At 36.4% G+C, this 24738-nt stretch overlaps 1 protein-coding gene across 27 annotated transcripts in view; it reads left to right on the top strand.

Annotated features, from left to right (window-relative positions):
* Positions 1–24738, top strand: part of Eif4g3 (eukaryotic translation initiation factor 4 gamma 3) — a 363950-nt gene that overhangs the window by 255172 nt on the left and 84040 nt on the right. For 18 of the 27 annotated variants that reach the window (XR_002396957.2, XM_021262986.2, XM_021262987.2 and 15 more), the window contains 5 exons: positions 4636–4882; positions 7692–7825; positions 9693–9812; positions 10176–10286; positions 20993–21163. Coding sequence is in view for 26 of the 27 variants with exons in the window: in XM_021262986.2 (XP_021118645.2) it covers positions 4636–4882; positions 7692–7825; positions 9693–9812; positions 10176–10286; positions 20993–21163 (783 nt within the window). In the remaining variant the exon portion in view is untranslated. The remainder of the gene's footprint in view (positions 1–4635; positions 4883–7691; positions 7826–9692; positions 9813–10175; positions 10287–20992; positions 21164–24738) is intronic. The other 9 variants (XM_021262991.2, XM_021262992.2, XM_087215039.1 and 6 more) reach the window with 1 other exon arrangement.

The following is a 24738-nucleotide window of genomic DNA, read 5'->3' on the forward strand; positions in this document are numbered from 1 at the left end:
ATACATCAAGCAGAGCGACTAATTTTTTTTTTTTTGGTACCAGGGATCGAACTTGGGTCCTTGCGCTTGCTAGGCAAGCGACGGAACCACTGAGCTAAATCCCTGGCCCTACAGAGAGACTAATTTTAAAAGTTCATATGCAGTAGAATTTAAATAAAAAATTTAATAACATGATTAATTTCATTGAATTCTTGTCTTTCCTTGAAAATACCTATTCTAGTTAAGTCCTCCCTTCTCTGATTGAAATTTTCTTTGTATTATCCTGATAGACTCCTCTGGTAAACAAAAATTGTTTTATTTTTCTAAATAACCATTAACAGTCATGATAGAAACACCTAGTATAATTTAGGGAAATTTATTGTGAATCTGTTATCTTTTCCCTATATCACAGTAACATAATTTTTCCTTGTGTGGTTTATGTATCATAAAATAAGCCTCACCAGCTTTTACTGTATGTTAAAACATACCAAGTCCAAGAGATGATGTGATGAAGAAGCAAAAACAAATTTAGTCCTAAAGATTGCCCTAACAATTTTTTAGTTGTTCCCTCCCCTTACTAATGGGGACTGAAGCCAGGGCCTTGGCATTGAGCTATATACCCACCCCTTTAAAAAAAAAATTTTTTTTGAGACAGGGTCTCACTAAGTTGCTGAGTTTCCCAGGCTGGTCTTGAACTTTTGATCCTCCTGCCACAGTCTCCTGATTGTTGGGAAAACAAGCATGCGCCACCACATCCAGCTTTTATAAGACTTTTTTCTGGCTAGTTAAGCTTTTTATCTTCTTCACATAGCTAACAATACCCCTTTGTTTCTTGTCTGTCCTGTCATTGCTCTTACATGATGCTCTGTTGGTGTCACAGTCCCATAGCAACCACTAAAATGTTGAACAGGTGTAAACTCATTATGGTTATCAGGTAGTAAAAATTGGCACTAACAGAGTTACAAATAGTTACAACTCTTGCAGTTGGATGAGAAAATGATGCTCCTACAGAGAATAAAATACCTTCTAGAGGCAGGGGATTCACATGCATTCCTGGTATGGCTATAAGCTTCATAAACTGATTTCCCTTTAGGTTCAACTGGTTTATTATCATTTTCTTCTACTTTATGTTCCTTTGCAGTAAGGCTAAATTTCTATAGTTATTGAATATTAAATTGATGGGCCACCATTCCCATGCCTTCAGATATTTATCCTGTTCTTTAGCTTGAAGGTCAGCAAAATTTTTTCATGAAGGTCTAGGTAGGAAATATTTTAGGCCTGTGGACTGTGTGATTCCTGTCACAATAGACAATGTGTAAACAAAGAAGTGTGGGTATATTCCAATAAAACTTTATGGATGGCCACTGACATTTGAATTCATGTAGCATGAAATATATTTCCCAATTTTTTCCATTCATTATAAATATCAAAACCATTCTTACCTTGCATCCTTTACAGAAACAAGTGGTGAGCCAGAGTTGATCCCTGGGCTATGGTTTGCTAAAACAAACAAAACCCTGTTCGTTGATTTTGAAACAGTTATTTCCTAACCTTAAGGTTTAAAAGTAAAATTTTTAAAGTGTTTAGACACTGGCTTACAGACTTTTCAGAAATCCAAGCCCTTGCCTTTCATAAAATAACAGCACCTGATCAAGGGTTTAGTAAATATTGGATGCTTTTGTTCTCACTTCCATTGATCAAACCTTCCTGTTCTTGCATTATTTTCTCAGTCTTTAAAAATAATTGTTTTAGGCACACCCTATAAACTGTAGCCTAGAAAAGTAGTAAAAGGTTGATTTATTTTTAAATGGGTGGTTGCCTCTTAGCACTGCAAATAAATTAAATAAAATTGCTGATTGAGACATCTTAAAATTTATTTAAAATTTTTAGAAGATTTTATTAGTCTTCAGTCCTTCATTTCATTCAATTCTCTGATTTTCATGTGCTTTAAAAACACACTATTAAAGTATGCAAACAGTGTAACTTTTTTTTTTTTGGTACGGGGAATCGAACTCGGGTCCTTGAGCTTGTGCAGCAGGTGGTGAAACCACTGAGCTAAATCCCCAGCCCCTGTAACTTCTTTTTTAACAGTTTCTTTTCTTTTTCTTTTCCTTGATAACAGAGCTTTGCTAATATTTTCTCTTAAAATTATCTTTTTTTTCCCCCATTAAGTTTATTGGTACATTTTAGGTATAAAATACAGTTACATTCATCATTGGGATCTTGTACCATTACATGAGTATCTTGGTAACAGTTTCTTATAAAAGGTTCACCTTGGTCATACAGTCAAGGAGGTGCTCTTTGTCTCCAATCTGGTTTTCTGAATAAACAATTTAGAAATTGTTATACTTTCAGACTGGTTTGATATGATTTCACCCTTCAGAAAGAAAAATAATCATGTACATTTAATTTTTCTATTTCCTTTTAAATATTCCTCATACTGTGCCTCACACTCTTCAGTGTTTCTGTGTTCTCTGAATTATGGCTTGTTATTCTTCTGACAAGATTGTTTATGCTTCTTTCTACAGTGAGAAATTGAATTTCCAAGTAATACAGCCTCTCTCTGTGTTGTTACTGGTTTTAGATACTGAGAACTCAATAAATTTTCCTAATTTTTTCTACATTTTATAAGATCTGAAGAAGTGTACATCATTATATAATTTTCCTGTTCTTTAGTACCATTTATTTATGCCTCAAATTATTAAAGATCTTGCTATGTGAAGTTAGAGTAGTGTAGTAAAAATTGGACCTTTAGGAGCCGGGGATTTAGCTCAGTGGTTCCATCACCTGCCTTGCAAGCGCAAGGTCCAGAGTTTGATCCCTGGTACTAAAGAAAAAAAAAAAGTGGACCTTTAGCTTAGACTGAGGCAAGAGGATCACTTGAGTCCATTAGTTCCAGGGTAGCCTGAGTAACATGTGATGAGACCCTTTCTCAGGGAAGAGGGGAGAGGGCTTTTTTGATGATCTGTGCTTAATCCTATGTATTTCAAGGTCATTATGAGTCCATTTAGACTATAACAGTATAATTTTTTGTACTTTTATACTTTTTTGTAATTTTTAAAAGTGAGGTTGCTGATTCATGATTCAATTTCAGCAGATCCATTTTACTCAAAGTTTAGAATATGACTACTTTCTGCTATGTTTTACAAGAAAAAATTGTTTCCTGACTTTCATTTCTTGAAATTTTATGCCTTTCTTTCTGTATTTTCCATACCCTGTCTTCCCATGGGCATTTGTGTGTATTTCCCTGAACTTCTTACTTCCATTACGGAATCAGGGCTTTAACCATCTACTTCTACTAATAACATTTCAAAATTTAGTGTTTTTTCTCTGTGAGCTGATGTATGATATAAATTTACTAGTATTTATTTGTATTTGTTAAAATAGTTATCTTAAGTAACAAAGTAAGATTTGTCACTACAATTAAAAAAAATTGTTTTTCATAAAGCAGTTGGAATGAACTGTCTCCCAGGATATAGGACACTTTTAAACAATGCTCTATTGGACCAGCCTGAATTTTTGACTCTTCTAGCATGAAAGTATCAAGTGGAATTCCTCTTTCCCCAAGTACTTGTTCCAGAACTGTCTTCAGAGTGCTACTTTTCATGAAAAAGAAACTTAAATTTCAGAGAACTTTGCTTCAGCACTTCTGAAGGCCCATGAGGACCTTCTAAAGCCATTTTTGATATCTGACAAGAAGACAGTAAAAACTAATCTGAAAAATAACTTCAGTTTGAAAATAGACTTGATACATTTGAACCCAGGTTTTTCCCTAGGGAGATATATTTTGAGCTTTTTTAATGATTTTTTTTTTCTAGCCGTCTATGTGTATGCACATATTTACTGTGTAGCCTCAAAGAAGTCTAAAAACTAATGTGCAAGGGCCAGGGATTTACCTCAGTGGTTCCACCACCTGCCTCTCAAGCTCAAAGTCCCGAGTTCATTCTCCAGTACCGAAAAAAAAATGTGCAAAGTAGATTTTAAACTAACAAGTGGCCTCTTTGTAAAATGAGATGTGGTCAGCTTTATTAGGACTTAGACATTTAAAAGTATTCTCTAAACTCTCCATTTCATAGCTACAGCACAAAAATACACTCTGTAGTGTTTCTTTTTATATTTGTAGAGCTCTAGTGACAGGAGGAGTGCTTGTTTTAGATTTCTGTCTAGGCTTCATTCAGGTCCATCGAGTTCCAAGGATTAACTAGTGTGGTTTTGTTTTTGTTTTTTTGTTTTTTGCACCAGATATCGAACTCAGAACCTTGCACTTGTGAGGCAGGCGCCAGCACCACTGAGCAAAATCCCCGGCCCCATTCTAACTGTTGGTACATTTAGATTTCATTAGTTACATGTCAAACCATTTCAGTAGTCATTGAATTGTTTGCCTTATCCCAGGTGGTGAAATGAGTAAAATGATTTACTGGGGATTGAACTCTGATCCTTGCGCTTGTGCAGCAGGCGGCGAAACCACTGAGCTAAATCCCGGCCCCCAGTAAAATGATTTTTTAAAACCTACCATTTTAGTACCATAAGCTGAACACAGACATTTTTATCCTGTGTGACATGTTTTCTTATGATTTTGAGAAGGTAAGTATAGAATTTTATGGATATTTCCATGTGTGAGAAAAAATGTAATTTCTGTGTTCACTTACGCTTTAGCCTAAAGCTGAAGAGGAGTTTTCAATTGACAGAATACTTGAATCTGAACAAGATAAAATGAGCCAACGGTTTCATCCTGAGGGAGACCTCTCTGACATAAAAAAGGTGAAAGCTGTGGAAGAAAATGGAGAAGAAGCTGAGCCTGTGCATAACGGTGCTGAGAGTATTTCTGAGAGTGAAGGAGTAGATGCTAATTCAGGCTCCACTGATAGTTCTGGTGATGGGATCATAATCCCATTTAAACCAGGTATGTTTATCCCTGCTGTCTTGTGTCCTCCTTTCCTTCTTCCCTTCACTCTGCTGGAACCTTAGAAAGTTTGCCTCCTTACAGAGATGCTGGATCATGACAATATAATTTTTACAGACTAGATCAGCAAGCATAAATTAGTGACTAGCAAATCCAGAGCATTCTGTGTTGGCAGAAATGATACCTGATGCTACTACTCCAGGACCTACACTGACACTGGAAGGCCAGCCGACAGAGGGAATCTGTCAGTGCTAGGATGTTGGAATTCAGTAAAAGAAATTTAATTTTATTCATTATAAGACTATTATGGATACGACCATGTCCGTAGTAGTCATTTCACAGGCTTTGAACTCAGTTTGTTGATACAAATTACTCAGTAGAACTGAACTCTCATACAAATCAGCCAGACAGTATGACTGAATGATTGAATACCTGTAGTGTAGGAGGTTCCCTGTGAAATGTATGGTAAACTCTGGAGTATCTTTCATTTTAAGATACCATCAAATGCATTAAACCTCTGGTCTCCGCTGAGCTATTACTGTCTGAACATTTGCCTAGCATGCACAAGGTCTTGAGTTTGATCCCCAGCACTGAAAAAGAAAACAAATGTTTCTTTCCCAATGTACCATAAGCCATGATTGATTGAGATTTGTAATTAGATTTGGTGTGGATATGTGGGGAAAGGGTGGTTTCTTTGATAGAAAGTTGGTTCAAGTAAAAAAATTTTCTTCTGCCAAATCTAAAGTAATTTTTGCAAGAGGTAAAGTTTAAGTGTAAAATGTCAGACTTAAAAAATAGACCACTGTTTTTCAAACTGCTGTTTTAATACGTTTAATAGGGGAAAACCGATATTTTTAAAAATGAGAATATAATAAGAAATTTCAGTGCATAATTTGTAGTAAGTGTAGATATTGTTTTAGGAAACTTATTTCAGTTTATGAGTTTGCAGTCTGAAATGTTTGAAAACCACTGATCTATACATATATACCACCTTGACAAACTAATCTTTTCACTACCAATACACTGTTAGTGAGCTTTTTTTTAATTGTAAAATTACACTAGTTCCCATTTCATGCAATTTTTCTACACTTTTTTTCTAACTTTAGGACTCATTTTGAAATTGTTTTTCTTAATCTAGACTTGTAACAGATCACCACCAATCTTTATTCAGGAAATTGAGGCACTGTTTTTTTGTTTTGTACCAACACTTGAACTCAGGACCTTGCACTTGCAAGGCAGGCAGTGGCACCACTGAGCTAATTCCTCGCCCCTGTTGTCATTTTTTTTTTTTGGTTGGTTGTTTGTTTTTGTTTTGGGTACTGGGGATCGAACTTGGGTCCTTGCTCTTGCGGGGCAAGCAGCAGAACCACTGAGCTAAATCCCCCGCCCTCTGTTGTCGTTTTTTAAGACTCTGTAAATTATACTTTTTTTTGGTACCAGGAATCGAACTCAGGACCTTGCAGTTGTGAGGCAAGTGCGGTGCCACTTAGCTAAATCCCTGGCCCACTACGTAAATTATACGTTTTTATCATTCAGGGGTTTTTTTTGTTTTTGTTTTTGTTTTTTTTGGTACTGGGGATCGAACTTGGGTCCTTGCACTTTCGAGGCAGGCGGCGGAACCACTGAGCTAAATCCCCCACCATATCATTCAATTTTACAAGGGAAATGTGCACAATTAGAGTCCCCAACTAAAACTGACCAACTAACTGCCTTTTACCCCATAATACAATATCTAATAGCAGTGGTTGGAAAAGGCAGTTGAAAGTTGAGGTCCCAACAAGCTGCTACTTTTCAGTAAATATAACAAAGTAATAAGGATTTGGTTGGCAGTGTCTTCAAATTCTCACAGACCATTAGTGGATCTATAACCTACACTACACAATTGGAACTACTAATATAGGGAGGATCCAGTGTGCTATCATAAGGTGATCTGAGGCCTGATTTTGAATTTTGTCAATTAAAAGAAAAAAAAATCATGGCTTTTTATTATCCAATAAAATTTCATATAGAAGTTCTCCAATTTTAGTAGCAAGGTAACTCCTATTGCAAAACATAAACTAAAATTCATTAGCTGAGAATACTTTGAGAGTCAGGATATTTAGAAAAAGACTCTAAAATGTGTTCCCGGAAAACTAAACCTTAGCCAACTTAACTTCAGCCAGAGTTGAAAATCCTTCATCTCGCTGCTTAAGGGGCCAGGGTAGTAGTTCAGTAGTAGAGTGCTTGCTAGGCCCTATGTTCAGTCAATCCCTAGCATGGGGGAAAACTTGATTTCATTATCTTCAATAAGTTTTTCGTTTTTGTCCTATTTTTTTTCTTTAAAAAGCATTTCCAGCCAGGCGTGGTCACATACACCTGTAATCCCAGTGCTTGGGAGACCAGCCTGGGCTACATAGCGAGACCCTGTCTCAAAAAAACAACAACAAAAAATCAGATAAAATAAAACATCTCCATGTAAATAAAGTACCCTTGTTTCCCCTAAAGCCAAGGGTTTTGTCAAATCCCTTATTATTCCTGAGATATTTAAAGGTTTGATGGTTTTTTTTAATGAAGACTGTTATATGTAATTGGCCAAAAGCTTGCTTAGTATGAATATACTTTCTATATGAAGTAGTTTCTACTTGCTTCAGCTTGTTTCTTTCCAAAGAAATCCAGAAAGGGAGAAGAAAGAACAATGGTACTTTAAAATATTTACAGGATATTTTCTAACTGCAACTCAGTATTTTTGTTGTTGCTGTTCATGGGAAGATAAAGTACATATTGGAATTTAGTTTATACAAAACGTTGTCTGCCCATATCGTTCTTGTAGAATCCTGGAAGCCTCCTCATAATGAAAGCAAGAAACAGTATGACAGGGATTTTCTGCTGGACTTCCAGTTTATGCCAGCTTGTATCCAAAAACCAGAGGGCTTACCTCCTATCAGTGATGTGGTTCTTGACAAGGTAAGCTGAATACTCTGAGAAAGCTAAGCCTTTGGGTGGGAGCTGATTGTAACTATCAGTGAAGTATGTGCAATTTTTAGGATCACATAGCATTTGAATAAAAATACATAATGTTTAAGAATCAAATTTTCCTAAAACACTGTTGGGTTTTTGGTTTATTATAAGTTAGAGTAATGTTGGGACCCATATGAGTAATGATTGTTAAAATTTTAATTTATCTGCTTATTATTGCTGTTTACTAGTGATAGAGTAAAAATTGTTTGTTGGAGGAAACATGGTTTGATTGATAGGGAGTTCTTTCTCCATCTTTGGAAAATTTCATTATGGAAGTACAGTAGCATTGAGGACAGGTCTGAGGGTTAGGAAGGTATTTGGTAGGTCAAACATAAGTGGGAATCAACATAGTTCAAATAATACATAGCTCAAATTTTTCCTAAGAGTTACTTCCAGTGGTTAAATTTCCCAACCCTGTGCATATAATAATAGATAAGCATCCTTTCTCTACATGTGGTCTTAATGATGCTCACAGAAAAATTAGTACAGTTAGTGTTTATTAAATCAAAAGGAGTAGAGAAAATGAAAAAATGGAAACAAAGTCTTTGTAAATAGGGAGGGATGGTGGGGTTGAAGGGAGGGCAGGGGAATGGGGAAAACAATAAGAACCAAGAGAGATTATGTAAAGGTGCAAATTTCCAATGATGAATGTCATTATATTGTATACCTAAAATGTACCAAAAAAGAAAAGAAACCTGCAGTTCAAACTGCAGAACCATTATGAAAAGTTAAAAAAAAAAAAATCAAAAGGAGTAAAGGCCAGGTGTGTATTTGCTTAAGTAATTACAGGTAAATTAAAGATGAACCACTGCTAGTGACTAAGCTTAAAATTTGTTTTGTTTTGGTTTTGGTGCTAAAATTCAGACCCAGAGCCGCAAGCATGCTAGGCAAGTGTTCAGCCCTGGAAGTGTTCTTGAAAATGAACTACTTTTCCCTTATTAAAATGTTAAAGTTATCTTACAGAATAATAATTCTCTTATGAACATATCCAACCAGTGCTTATACTAATCTTATTTGTGTTATTTTACTTTCCTGTAGCAGCAGGCCTTCTTATTTCTCTCATATGTAAGTCTTATTTGAGGTACTTATTTGTTAGGTACTGATTTAAGGATAGTTAAATGATTAATTGGTGGTACTACTTTGAGGATATTTCAGTACTTTAGAGTGCATATGTCATATCCACTTAGGAAATATTCCTACCTCTCTTATTACTTTTTGATTTCTGACTATTGCCATTCATTAGTTGATTTTTCGCTCAGTGGCTTAGCTTTGCTGTTACATTATATGCCTAAAGTCAGATATCTCAGATTAACAAAGCAAAGTGAAATTTCATGAAATATTATCTCCTTTGAGGCTTATTGTCTGCTCAGTATACATGCTTTCTAACCATAAGTTTGACAGCATTAAAACCAAAATGAACAATAGCAGGATTCCTCTAGCCAGGTATTCTGCTGTCTTGATGAGTATCCTCTTTTAAAATTTCACAATTTGATCCTAGTTCCAAAGATCTCAAAATAGTTTGCTTGTCTTGTGCCATTCTTGTCCTAAGTAGCTAGTGAGCCAGTCTGCTGATTGTGTGTAGCCTTCCCTTAGAAATTTAAAGCCTTAATCAGCCCCCGGGGCACCAAAACACCATTGTCCTATTTATTAGTTCTGAGGCTCATCCAGGAGAAGCTGTCATGTAATCATTTTGGATTTGTACTTATTCGAGTAATCACCGTTTCTGCTGACTTTTCAAAGTCTTTGTTACTGTCCTGGCAACAAATGCTTGGGAACATGTGTGTTTTAAGTTTTTCTTTGCTTTTTCATGCAGATCAACCAACCCAAATTGCCAGTGCGAACACTGGATCCTCGGATTTTACCTCGAGGACCAGACTTTACTCCAGCCTTTGCAGATTTTGGAAGGCAGACACCTGGTGGAAGAGGTGTACCTGTAAGTGCATGTTCCCTACAACTGCATTAGTTAGAAAAGTATCAGAAGCTATGACATCTTGTCAGATAGCAAGAGAGTGACCTTTACTCAGTGATTACTGTAATTGAGAAGTAGGAAGCCAAAATGATCTCTTCCATATTAAAGCAAATAAAGGATACATTTGAATCCTTTTTACTTGAAAGAAGCTGGTCTGCATTATTCTTGATCTGTTTTCATATTTTTTCAGTTGAAATGACCTCAAATAGTTTTAAAAATAGAACCAACCTTTGTAAAATTCCTATTTTGTTTTGAGGTGGCCTGCTCTACTGGAGATCTCTCATGACATTCAGCTAATGGTCATCTGTTTTGTCTTTGTTTCTACAGATATGCAAAGTGCAGAGCAGGCATAGATTGCCAATTCTGGAACAGAGCAAAGCCCCAAGTTGCACTCCACTGGCAATGTCGCATCCCCCCCTGAAGAGCCTGCCTCTAGGGGTGCGCTGAATCCTTTTTTTCAAACAATAGTCTATGATGTTATTTTTTGTTTTGCTTTTGTTTACCATAGGTTGTAAGTCAAAATGTAAACACATGACATCTGTAAAAGAGTAGTATTGGTAAACTGCAAATTGGCCATACACACCCAGTGGCAGGCTCTTCAAGTGGTGGAAGTGACATCAGCAATGGAGTTGTTCTGGGACACTGCACTGTGCAGGATTCGGCAGCCTCTGCCTCTTCCATGTTTTTTAAAGACTTCCAGAAAGCATGGAGAAAGTTGCTAGTGATATGCATATGTCTTTTCCCCTAAATTAGAATGGCACAGAGAGCATTCTAAAATCTGGAGGAGCATGGGGTTTGCTGTTTATTTGCAGATCACCTTGTTAATAGTATTTTATTTTATGTTTGTGAAAATATTTTTATATATAAGGTGACTCCATTTCTTCATCACCTTTTTATTTTTGAATGGCAACTTTTGAAACCTGCTTTGAAATAAGACTACACCGTCTGAAAATGAATGTCACTTTGTAAATATTTAAATTATTTGATTATTTGCCTGCATTTAAACACTGACCCAAGGAACTTGAATGCCTTCAGCGTGTTGGAGGTTTTGCAAAACCTACAAGAACCATCCCTAATTTGAAACATATTCTTTATTGGACATCATCATCTTTAGACCTCCACATGTGTATGATACTTTGCACACGCATGGTTTTAAAGTTTAACCTTCATCTATTTTTTCTAAATACCAAAATTTTTCTAAAGCTTTAGTCGTCTTACCAAAAAATCTTAGAAAGCAGCTTTCTAGAAACTATTTTCTAGCATTATTTTCCTTTCTGATGGTTTAAATATATATTTGTATTACCTTTCATTTTGGTTTGGTTAATAATTTTGTTTTGCCAACATTTGAAATGTTGATGCCATTTTGATTGTTCACTGAATAACAGCATCTGGGGTTATTATTATTATATTGCTTAATTTTATTCATCTGTCAGTCACAGAAAGCATGAATTGTCATGTCTCCTGTTTCAGTGCATATTGTCACTTTTTATTAACAGCTTGGTCTATTCAATGTTTTTCTTTTTTTTTTTGGTACTGGGGATCAAACTTGGGTTCTTGTGTTTGCGCAGCAGGCAGCGAAACCACTGAGCTAAATTCCTGGCCCCATTGTTTTTCTATTAGTTATAACAAAATGGAATGGTGTGAGTTGAGAATAAGACACATCTCTTAAAATATTGAAAATAGAAAATGAATTTTGAAAGTAAAATCAAACTATGTTTGCTCATTCATGTACAGGCCTGTATACATCAGATAAATTAGTTATTCTGGTATATTCAAAGTAATATGACTGGCAGTGAGATATTCTGTAGAATTTTTAATGTCTGCCAAAAGATCAGCTATCATTATTTTAAATTGTTAAGTAGCTTTATTGTGTCAAAAGTAGTTAAGTAAAATTGTGATCTGTTAGGGTAATGTTGATAGTGTAATCCTTAAGTGAATAGTTATGCTACCAGCCTTTCCCCTTGCTAACAGCCATTCTCCACTTAGTTGCACCAATTTATACCTTAGTATATTGATATAAATTCAGATGGGCATATCATAAGGCATAAATGTTTAATATAAAAAAATTTTAAAATGATACCATTTAGAAAAAGCAGTACACCAACTATCTTAGTTACTTTCTCATTGCTGGGACAAAATACCTTATACCCACAAGTTAAAGAAGGAAAGTTTATTTCAGCTGACAGTTTGTAGAGGTTTCAGTCCATATTGAGCTGGCTCCAAGGCAGGGCAGCGTGGCATAGGGGCATGGTAGAGGAGAAACAGTCCATGGCATGGTAGGCAGGAAGCAGCAGCCTTTCTTCTGCTTTCTCTTTTTATTCCATCCAGGCTGCAAGCCTCTTGGTTGTTGCCACCCACACCCAGGGTGGGTCATCTCTCTTCAGTAAATTCATTATTCACACCCAGATCCATACTAAACCAATCACTAGAGTAATCCAATATCACACACCCAAGTTACATTCACCTCCCAAATGCCCCACCTATGAGCGCATTGAGGGGACATCTAGATATAAGCCTTGAAACCAACTCTTCAGAGTTTCTAGTTCTATACCTTTAGTTATTTTTACCAGTTGCCTAAAAATTAGTTACTTCTCAGTCATATGAAAATCTTGTAGATAGGCTCCATAGTAAGACTTTTTTTTTTTGGTACCAGGGGTCAAACTCGGGTCCTTGCACTTGCAGGGCAGGCAGCGGAACCACTGAGCTAAATCCCCGGCCCTCCATAGTGAGACTTAAATAGCCATAACTTGCAGTGAAAATTTTCCTGCAATTGATTTGTTTCAAAATATTTTTAATACATACCAATTGTTTCAAAATATTATATGCAGATATGTACACATTTTCAAACATTTCATTGGATAATAAAGTACATATCTGTTGGAAATGCCAAGAACTATCATCTCTAGATTTTTGGGATTTTTAATTGACAGTTCTAATGATATTTTAGTCTGTTTGCAAACATCTCAGAAAGTGCTCTGTAAGAAATGCTTAAGAGGAGTTGTGGAACTAGAAATAAAAATTTACGTGTGTGTGTGTGTGTGTGTGTGTAGTACTAGGGATTGAACTTGGGGCCACTCTACCATTGAGCTATATTCCTAGTCTGTTTTACTTTTGATTTTGAGACAAGGTCTCACTGGTTACCCAGGCTGGCCTCGAAATTGGGATCCTCCTGCCTCGGCTTCTAAGTAGTAGGAATTCCAGGTGTGCATCATGGGTGCCCAGTTTCCATTTATATTCATTGTAACAAACTTTGAGATTATATGATCTGTTATAAAAATCTTAAGGGCAGAGAAGTTCCTGAGTTCATATTCTCTATCCTTCTCTCTATAAAAGTATTGTCTGTCTTCTTTAAAAATTACTAGGGTGGTTGAGTATGGTAGCACATGACTGTAATCCCAGCCATTTTCACCAGTTTAAAGCCACTCTGGGCAATCTAGTGAGACCCTGTCCAAAAATAAAAGGCGCTGAGGATGTAGCTCAGTGAGGAGTCCTTGCCTATCATGCATGGGGCCCTGGGTTTAATCTCCAGTATTTATTCTGTTTTCTCAAGTTTAGTCTGTGAATGAGATGGGAACAATGTATGTTAAATTCCAAAACAGAAATGAGTATAATTTGTCATTTAATGTATTTAGAAAATTGAGAGAGTAAGAAAAGAATTTAAACTTCGGTTCACCTGAAAAAAACTTGTGCTTCATTAGTCAACCCCAAATATTGACACTTTATTTTAATTATTATATATGTAGTTTCTGAGCACAGTATACTTACACTTCTTCCTCTCCCTATCAGTCAAGATAGTCTGTCCTTCGGGCAAGGAGACCAGGCTTCATTTATTTTTCTTTGTCCCAAAACTCTTAGCACATTGGGCCTGGGATTTAGCTCAGTGGTTTCACTGCTTGCTGTGCAAGCACAAGGACCTGCGTTCGATCCCCAGTACCAAAAAGAAAAAAAACTCCCAAACTCTTAGCACAGTGTTCTAGGGATTTTTTTGTTTGTTTAGTAATAAGTCATTTACCATAGGACACTACTTTGGGAGAATACTATAAATTTTATGATTTACATTAAGTTTTCCACACTAAAAACATGCAGTGTTAAAATCTACATGTCACATTTAATTTTAAGGGTTCCTTTCGCTCCTTTGCAATTGATGGTGATACTTTGCATAGTTTTGTGGGATTGTTGCTTTTGAGTACATGCTTGTGTGCATGCATGTGTGTGTTTAATTTTTAAAATTATTGCTGAGTATGGTGGCACATGCTGTAATCCCAGCACTGAGATGGTTTGAGACAGGAGCATTGCAAGTTTGAGTCCCACCTGATTAATTTAGTGAGCACCTGTCTCAATTTTTAAAAAAATATTTTTTAAAGGCTGGGGATGTAGCTCAGTGGTAGAGCACCCCTGGCTTTGATCCCCAGTACTCAAGAGAAAACTTATCTATCTGTGCAGCAAAGGGGTATTGCAGACCTGTGGATGACAGTGTGCAAGTTGTAGCTCCTTTAAGCATTCCAGAGGTTAGAACTTCCTCATCTTTCTTAGAGACATGCTGATGCCAGACTTTCTTCCAATCCTCAGTTTTTATTTTTTCTACAGTATAGTCAGAATAATCTTTCTCAAAAGCTTCTGAGCATTATTACTCTTCTATGTGAATGATCACAAAATCTTCTCACTTTACATCTCTTTAGAAGTTTCTTTCTAAACTACCACATCAGGGCCAAGGCTTTAGCTCAGTGGCACCGAGCCTGCCTCACAAGTGCAAGGTCCTGAGTTCGATCCCCAGTACTGAGAAAAAAATTGTTTAAAAAGTGTACCAATAAACTAACACATCAGCTGCCACAAACACCTTCTTCAGCATCATATGTTGTTTCTAACCTACTAAACTGTTCTCCAATAATACTGAAATGCTTTTCTAGTCCCAAGAGTCTTCTTTTTGTGTGTGTGTGTGGTATCGGGGATTGAACTCAGGTCCTTGCATTTGCAAGGTAAGCGGTGGAACCACTCACTGAGCTAAATCCCCAGCCCAAGAGTCTACTTCTTATATTTGCTAAATCTAGCTGTTTTTTCCACTGTGCAACAGTCCTTCCAGGCCAACACCAGTGGCCAGACAGTGTCCTCATTCCCACAGAGATTAATTAATTAAGCATTTTAAGGGTTTAAAAGCATAGCAAATCTATTTAGGACTCAGAATACTTAGATAAGTATTTGAGAACAGAATTTACTTTCTATGTGCCTAGTAATACAAATAAAATTTTAAAATTTGTCTCGAGTTTCTATGTGGGTTATAATTTCAGCTGTTTTATCTTAGACTAACACTTTATCAATTAGCTTTCCAAGTGTTTTTCTTTGAAGCTTTGTTATTAAGTATTTCGTTAATTTTTCTTACTTCTCTGATTCTCGTTTGACATCACACATACTTGTGTGGGGTCAGATGAAAAGATACCTCCAAGATATATTCATTATTGTTTGCAGATTTTTAGACATTTTATGACTACAACAGTTAGATGGTTTTGACATACTTTACTTTCATTACATCTAGATACATTATTTTCACAAATTTTATGTGGCAGTGTGTGAATTAAATGTCTTCTAATTGCTTACTTGAGCTGTATGCAAGCATTGAAAAATAAATTTACTCATACAAGATAGCAGTCAACTGTAGACAGTACTTGGATTGCTGAATTTTCTTTTTTTTTCTTTTTGGTACCAGGGATCGAACTCAGGTCCTTGCGCTTGTGAGACAGGCAGCGGAACCACTGAGCTAAATCCCCGGCCCTGCTACATTTTCTTTTTTTTTCCCATTAAGTTTATTGGTACATTTTAGGTATAAAATACAGTTACATTCATCATTGGGATCTTGTATCGTTACATGAGTATCTTGGTTCTTTTTTTTTTCCCTTCCTTTGCCCTCCCTTCACTCCCTCCACCCTTCCCTATTTGCAAAGGCTTTGTTTCCATTTTTTCCTTTTCTCATATTTTTTCTTTTCCCTTTTTTCCTTTCCCCGACCCCTCCCACTTCCCCTGCTCTTTTAGACCTTTTCTTCCTGTTATACAATATCAAATATATTTTTTAAATTACAATATTGATATCTAGGAGACATTACCACAGATTTTACAGAATTTAAAAGGATATAGAAAGCATATTACAAAAATCTTTTTGGAAATAAATTTGACAACGTCTAAGAAGTACCTTGGAAGATAAATTAATGAAACTAACTCTGGAGGAAATATAAAATTTGAATAGCACCTATTAAAGAAAGTATATTCGTAGCTTGAAAACCTACCTATATGACAACAGCAGGCTCATACACATTTTAACTGATAAATTATATCAAACGATTAAAGCAGAAAAAAGAAGGAATATTTCTCCCCTCATTTTAGGAAATCAACATTGTGCTAATCCCAAAACTGGATAAAGATAATAGAAGAAAAAAGTATGAACATAGATAGAAATTTGTTTAACAAAACAAACTATTAGAAGTCAGATCTGAGGGCCGGGGATTTAGCTCAGTGGTTCTGGTGCCTACCTCGCAAGCGCAAGGACCCAAGTTCGATCCCAGGTACCAAAAAAACAAAAAAGTCAGATCTGGCCGTATGTAGAAAGTGGTTTTGTTATAGGGATGGCAGTGTTGGTTCAGCATTGGAAGATCCACCCTCAAAAGTCATAATTTTAACAGAGGAAAGGAAAAAGCCATATGATTCTGTCAGTAGTTGGAGAAAAAGTATTGGACTAAATTCTACAGTCATGGTAAAAGCTATCAGGAGACCAGAAGTAGAACAGAACCTTCTCAACAGATTAAAGACATGTACTCCATACATCCAGCGAGAACGCCTTATATGAATGGAGAAGATACAGTGCTTTCTCCTTAAGGTGGGGAACAAGGGCAGATATGCTTACTCTTTATCTGACCATTAAACTTTGAAACATAGGCCCCACCAAAATAGTCTGGCAATAAAATGACACAATTAGAATAGAATTGGCAAGGTAGAAGCAAAATCTTTATATGTAGATGAAATGATCATTTACAGAGAAAAAACTAAGAAATCTCTAGGAGCCCCTAGAACTTGTATTTGAATTTAGCAGGATTAGAAAACACAAGGTATATATAAAAATTCAGGTCTGTGTATACTTGCTATAAATGAAGAACTGGATATTGAAATTTAAAAGTTATGTAGGAGTACAAAGGACCTAGAAAAGTTAAAAAAAAAAAAAAGTTTTGGAAGACGTTTAGTACCTAATTTTAAGACTTCATCCAAAGCTACAGTAGCCAAGGCAGTGTTGGTGTAAGGAAAGACATATAGATCATTTGAATAAAACAGAGAATCTAGAAATAGAACCACACATATATGGTCCACTGAGTTTTGAAAGATTATTTAACTTTAGCATTTTATAGAATATAAACTTAATTCAAGAGCCGAGGAAGAGATAGTGTCTTCAGCAAACGGCACTAGAACACCTGGTATCCGTATATAAAAAATTAACCTCAACCCTTTATTTCCATACATGAAAATAACTTGAAGTTATCTATGAACCTAAATATGAAAGCCTAAAAGTATAAAACTTTAAGAAGAAATTATAAGGGAAAATGTTTTTGAATTCAGGATAGGCAAGAACTACCTAGGGTACAAAAGACATGATGTATAAAAGAAAAAAACTGATTAATGAGATTCCATCAAAATTTAGAACTTTAAATGACATCATTAAAATAAAAAGTAGTCCTTAAACAGACCATATTTACAATGCATATAACCTATGAGCAGAATATATAAAGAATTCTTAGAGCTCATTAATAGACAACCCAATTAAAAAGTAGACATAAGAAGATGATAAATAGCCAGTATAGCACAAGGAAAGGTGTGCAACTCTAGAATCAGAAAAATACTAATCAGTACAATAACAAGATTGAATTATACATTCATTAGGAAGATGAAGTTAAAAGTTTTAAAAGCCTTGTCATGACTTTTTCTTTTTGTTGGATTCTCCCCTTTTGCGTTTAATTTGTCACACCCAATGGATTCATTCTGCTGGGTTTCCTGGGGTTGTGATCCTCATTGTCTTTTCCAAGGGTATTGTCTAAAATTTTTTGGAGTGCTGGTTTGATATTCATGAAGTTTCTGAGGTGTTCTGTATCATGAAAGTGTCTTATTTCTCCATCAATTTTCAAAGATAGTTTTGCAGAGTACATCAATCTGGGTTGGAGGCTGTTTTCCATTAGGGCTTGAAATACATCACTCCAAGCTCTTCTTGCCTTGAGGGTTTGCATTGAGAAGTGTGCCGTGATTCTGATGGGCTTTCCTTTGTATGTGATTTGTTTCTTTTCTCTCACTGCTTGTAGGATTTTGTTCTTTTGGATTTCTGGAATCCTAACTATTATATGCCTATGTGTAGATTTTTTTTGATCAAGGCTAGCTGGAGTTCTATATGCCTCACTTATCTGTATGTCAGGTTCTTTCCCCCTGCATGGGAAGTTTTCTGCCATCACTTCTGTGAAGAGTTTTTTTATGTCATCTGCACTCTCTCTTCTTTCTTCATTGACTCCAGTCAGTCTTATGTTATTCTTCTTTGCATCATCTAGCAGCTGCTGGATTGATTTCTTTTGGTCCCTTACAATTTTAAAGCAATTTTTCTTTTCCTGGTCACTAATTGCAATCTTTTCTTCTGTATGTGAAATTCTATCCTCACATTGGTTCATTCTGCTGCACAGACTTTCGATGGAGTTTTTAATCTCTTGGAAATCTGTTTGTATCTGTTTTATGGATTCCATTTGTTTCCTATGTTGGGATTCCATCATGTTCCTCAGATCCTCTATTTTTTTATGTGTTCTCTCTAGATTTATTAAGCATGTCTTGCACCATGAGCACAATCTTTGCTGTTATCTGAGTAATTATTTCTGATTTCATTTTTCCCAGATCCTCTTTTGTTGCCAGTTCAGAGAGTCCAGGTGGTTGAGTATCAGATTGTTCCATCTCATTTCCCTTTGGGGTTTCTGCAGGTGATCCAGAAGTCTGTTTTTGAGGCTTGTTTATGTGTCTTCTCATGTCCACGGTGGGTGGGGGGGGTGTCGGGTGTTGCTTCTGGCACCCACGCGGCTCACCTTCTCTGACCTAGGAGCTTGGGATGGTGGCAGGGGAGCTTCCTTCCGGGCACTGAGACTGGCTCAGCTGCTCTGTCCCAGGAGCTTGGGATGGCGGTGGTGGGGGATCTTCCTTGCAGGTGCTGGGACCAGCTCACCTTCTCTGCCCTAGGAGCTTGGGATGGTAGGGGGGGAGCTTCCTTCCAGGTGCTGGGACCAGCTCATCTTCTCTGCCCTAGGAGCATGGGATGGCGGCAGGGGAGCTTCCTTCCCCTGCTACATTTTCTTAACAGCATTATTTGGTCTGAGCTGCCATATCAAAGTTTCAATTATAAATAAATATTCTTGGACCAAAGATTTAGCTCAGTGGTGCCACCACCTGCTTGCAAGCGCAAGATCCTGAGTTTGATCACTGGTACCTAAGTAAATAAACAAATAAATAATCTTATAATAGTCCTGTCTGGCTTAGCAACTCTTGTTGGCAGTTTTCCAATCTTTAGTGTCTGATTCTTTTGTGTTTATATAACCTGTTTTTTTCATTTTACCAAAAAGTCTGAAATCACATCATCAATATTGTATCCTTAACTGAATACATTTGACAGGATTCATGTGAATTTCCCAGAAATTGAGACTGTTAGCCCTGATGCATTCTTGACATTGCCATTTTTAATTGCAGATGGTTTTGTATAAGGGACTAATTCTGAGAATGATTGATGTGTAAAGGCTTCTAAATGTGTAATAGCTTAGGTACTCCAACCATGTCTTCCTAGAAATATCTTTTATGAAAGCATGACATTTAAGTCTTTACTTTTCTGAAGCTTTGTATAAATTCTAAAGGGTTAGAGTATTAGTGAGATGTGATTCTGGTCCATCTTGTGAAGATTTTTGTTTCCTCTTATTTTATAATGGCAGCTGGGTGTGGTGGTGCACTCCTGTAATCCCAGCACATGGGAGGCTGAGGCAGGAGGGGTGCCACAAGTTCAAGGCCAGCCTGAACTACATAGTGAGACCCTATCTAAAAAAGCCATTTTATATATATATATATATATATATATATATATATATATATATATAATATTTGCTTGACATTTAAAGAATGGTTTCAGAAAAAAAGTTATCAACATGCAACAGATCTGGGAAGTAGCAAGGATTAGTATGAACCCAATGTTTAACATTGAAAAATGATTTTTAGCCATTTAACATAGCAACTGCTGTGGATAGTTTGATAGGCAAAAATGTATTTTTACTTCTTCTGTTATCTCTTATAGTAACAATACTTAATTTGATGATAACTCTGTGTTTATGATGCTAATGTATACTGGTATTAATGGGAGTATAGTAGAAATCAAGCAAGATCAGGGAGTTTAAAAAGAGAGAAAGACAAATTTCAGGGGGTCATTTAGTTGACAGTCATTTATAGTGTAAGAAGCACTTACATTAGTATTTATGACCTAGAAAATACAGAGGTATCCAATATGATCTGCAATAAGGGTATATGTCTGTGGTACAGAGAACTTTAGTGGCAAGATTGTATTTACATTTTACCCTGGAGTGTAAAATTTAGCTTTTTATTTATTTATTTATTTTTATACTGGGGATCAAACTCAGGACCTTGTGCTTGTGAGGCAAGTGGCAGCACCACTGAGCCAAATCCCCGGCCCTAAAAATTTAGTTTTTAGAGAGCCTTGTTACTGATGATTACTGTCTGTGAATTTTTCTAATTTTGGAAATGACTAGTTCAGAGTTACACATCTAGTAAAATGTAGAGCTTTAGTTAGGGATAGTTCTTATTAGGAACAACAGCTTTATTAAATAACATTTCTCATCATTTTGTCCCATTTAGTACCTTAGGATCAAAAAATTGTAGAGATAGAGAACATTGTATTGATGGTATTTGGAAGTTATTTTTCTTCCCTTCCTACACATCAGAAGTAAAAGATCACATCTAACTTGCATGCCTACTATCCAGTCTTTGCATCTCGAAGTGTGTGGTGTGAACGTCCGGCTTGACTTGAACAACATAGCACACACAGTTTAAAATGTTAAGTACTCTGAATAGATCTAATATTCTTCTCCTAGTTGTTGAATGTTGGACCACGGAGGTCTCAACCTGGCCAGAGAAGGGAACCCAGAAAGATCATCACAGTTTCTGTAAAAGAAGATGTGCACTTAAAAAAGGCAGAGAATGCCTGGAAGCCAAGCCAAAAGCGAGATAGCCAAGCCGAGGATCCCGAAAATATTAAAACCCAGGTAAGAATAGGAGCACAACCTAACACTGTTTTAGAGTTGTAATGGCACCATTTTAATTATTTTAACTTGTCTTGCCTTATCAATATATGGAGAAATATCAGCTTAAGACTATATATGGTTTTTTGTATTAAAAGCGTCATAGATGCTGGACAACCCACTACTTTCTTCCTTGAAATTGCTGTTTATGTGCTTCTTGCAAGTAATCACCATGTGTAGCAGGCTCCTGCATGATAGACTTCTGTTGTTCAGAATAAAATGCATATTTGCCTTTTTAAAAAATGATTTCTATATTCTCAATAATGAACTCTATCCTGTGCTAATTCATAGAACATTGTTTTCATCTCTTGTCAGGCCTTCGTTTTTCTTATTTTTAAAATTTTTATTAGTACATGTTTGCAGTACATAATGTTTACATTTCTTATGTGGATTTGGTACATGTACATAACACATTTTAATATCCTTTTTATCTCCTTTTCCTCCCCTCCCCTTATCTCTTGATCGTCTCATCTGAGAAAGATCTAGCTCCCTACTTCCTATTATCTATCTTTTATTTTGCTCTTTATTTAAAATTTGGCTTCTCACATATGAGAAATCGTGATATTTAAGTTTGTGTCTGATTTATAAACTTAACATATGGTCTTAAGGTCCATCCATTTTCCAACAAATGACTCAGGTTTAGCTTTATGGCAGAGTAGTACTCCACTGTGTATAAATACCACATTTTCTTTATCCATTCATCTGTTGATGGACATACAGGCTGCAGGCCTTCATTTCTGTTAAGCTATAATGTAGAGATCCATCTTGTTTTAGAGTCTTTTGAAATGAAATTGAATTTTTTGCATCATTTTGTATATATTCTGTTCTCAGAACTCCTTAGAATAGATTGAATGAATTCCTTTTTAAATCCACACAAAATGAACTTCTGTGTATTAAATTATGTAATGCCTTTATTTACAGTTTGCTGTACATATAGTGCCAGTTTTAATCCCTGAGTTAGTGCTTACTTTGGCAGCACATATACTAATACTTCGGTCACCTCCACTGTCTCCTTTGGATGTTTTATTCCTAGATGGCCAAAGTGGAATCTCTTAATAAGCACAAATATACTAGACCCAGGTTTCATAAATGACATACTAACTTTTTAGTTTCTGATTCCTTGTTTATCTTTGCTCTCTGAGCAGTTTAATTTTTTGTTTTTGTTTTTTGAGATGGTCTTGTTATGTAGTTCAGGCTGGCCTTGAACTCACTATGTAGCCCAGCTGGTCTTGAACTCACAGTAATCCTCCTGCTCAGCCTCCCCAGTGCTGGGATGACAGGTGTGCACCAGCACACCCTGCAGTTTAGTTTAACAGCTAAAATTTTCAGCTCAGAAGATAGGGTCCTTGCTCTGTTAAGAAGTGCTTAACCTAAACTACAAAATGATGATACAAATAGTAACCATCTCATAGGGCCAGTGTGATGATTAAATGAATACGAAGCATTTGGCACATTTCCTAGATCCTAGTTAATGTTGGTGTTCCTTGAACATCTCTTTAATTCAGCAACAACATAGAACTTCATATGTAGTAGATATTCAGCGAATATTTATCAAGTTACTAAACTAACCAACAATGTTGTTCTTAAAAAGTAAGAGTGAAGCTGGCCATGGTGGGGCACGCCTGTAATCCCAGCACTCCCAACTGAGGCAGGAGGATCACCACATGAGTTTGATTCCTGCCTGGGCTACATAGTGAGTTCAGGCCACCCTGAACTATATAGTGTGACCCTGTCTAAAAAGAAAACAAAGCGGGGCTGGGGACTTAGCTCAGCAGCACTGTTCCTGCCTGGTAAACCCAAGGTCCTGAGTTCAATACCCAGTACCAGGGGGGTGGAAAAATAAAGTAAGAATGAATTATCTAATCCATCACAGAGCTAGGCTGTCAAATGTTAATTAGCTGTTTGCTGTTGTTCATCTCTGCAGTGATTGCTCAGACATTTGCCACAAAGTTGCTAAAAAAAATTCACTGAAATCAACTCCCTAATCTCCATCCATCTCCTCTCAGCATATCTCAACCTTCAATGTAATTGCCTTCCATATCTCTTTCTCCAGTCTCCTTGCAAAATGTTTAACAGTTATGGGGGCCTAAATGTTTTACATACTTTAAAATTTCTACCAAATCTTCAACAGTGAAATGTTTTGTTTTAGTTTGTAAAGAACTTGTAGTATTTTATTTAGACAAGGTCCCATTAAATTGCCCAGGCTCAGTTCAAGCTTTCTGTTCTCTTATTTCAGCTTCACAGAGTACTGGGATTACAAGGATGCAGCACCAGGCCCAGCTATAATACCTTATTTTACTAGATAGATTCTCACTGTACCTGTGAGGAAGAAATTCATGTTACCCCTTTTTCCATATGAAAAAAGCTTCAAGAGATAAATTAACTATAGTGTCACAGTTACTGAGCAGTCCAGTTCTTATAACTTGTAATCCACCTCGTTTTACAGAGTTCTCATTATTATTTCTTATCACAGAAATTTAGAGTGACGTGACATATCATTAATTAAATGTTTTCTTTTTTTATCAAGGCTAGTTGGAGTATATGCCTCACTTATCTGTAGGTCAGGTTCTTTTCCCCTGCTTGGGAAGTTTTCTGTCATCACTTCTGCGAACATTTTTGTTTGTTTGTTTGTTTACTGGGGATCGAACTCAGGTCCTTGCGCTTGCGAAGCAGGCGCCAGAACCACTGAGCTAAATCCCTGGCCCTGTGAACAGTTTTTATGTTGTCTGCACTTTCTCCTGTTTCTTCATTGTCTCCAGTCAGTCTTAACGTTATTCTTCTTTGCATCGTCTAGCAGCTGCTGGATTGATTTCTCGTGGTCCCTTACTATTTTAAAGAAATTTTTCTTTTCCTGGTTTCTAATTTCAGTCTTATCTTCTATGTCTGAAATTTTGTCCTCATATTGGTTCATTCTGCTGCATAAACTTTCAATGGAGTTTTTAATCTCCTGGAAATCTGTTTGCATCTGTTTTATGGATTCCATTTGTTTATTATGTTGGGATTCCATCATGTTCCTTAGCTCCTCTATTTTTTTATCTGTGCCCTCTCTAGATTTATTAATCATGTCTTGCACTATGGGCACAATATCTGAGAAATTATTTCTGATTTCATTTTTTCCAGATCCTCCTTTGTTGCCAGTTCAGGGAGTCCAGGTGGTTGAGTATCAGATTGTTCCATCTCATTTCCCTTTGGAGTTGCTTTAGGTGATCTGGAAGTCTGGTTTTGAGATTTGTTTATTTGTCTTCTCATTTGAACAGGGGTAGAGGCTGGGGAGTGTGCTGCTGGCACCCGTGCAGCTCACCTCCTCTGCGCTGAGGGCGGCTCTGCTCCTGGTTAACCAAGTTTTCTTTCATGGATAGATACAGCAAATCCAAAAGAAATTTAACTTTATTTTCCAGAGTTAGTGTAATCACTTTTACTTGACCATTTTTCTTCTAAATACAGAACATGTTGCTCCGTTTCTCTTTTTATTCTTCTCTGCCCAGGTATACCCCATGTTGCCTCTTGCTTATAATTCTGTTTCTGTTTTGTCAAAACAA

The sequence above is a fragment of the Heterocephalus glaber genome, unplaced genomic scaffold (genome assembly GCF_053883595.1).
Source record: "Heterocephalus glaber isolate CG9 unplaced genomic scaffold, H.glaber_assembly_v1.0 deba00001452, whole genome shotgun sequence".
NCBI lineage: Eukaryota > Metazoa > Chordata > Mammalia > Rodentia > Bathyergidae > Heterocephalus > Heterocephalus glaber.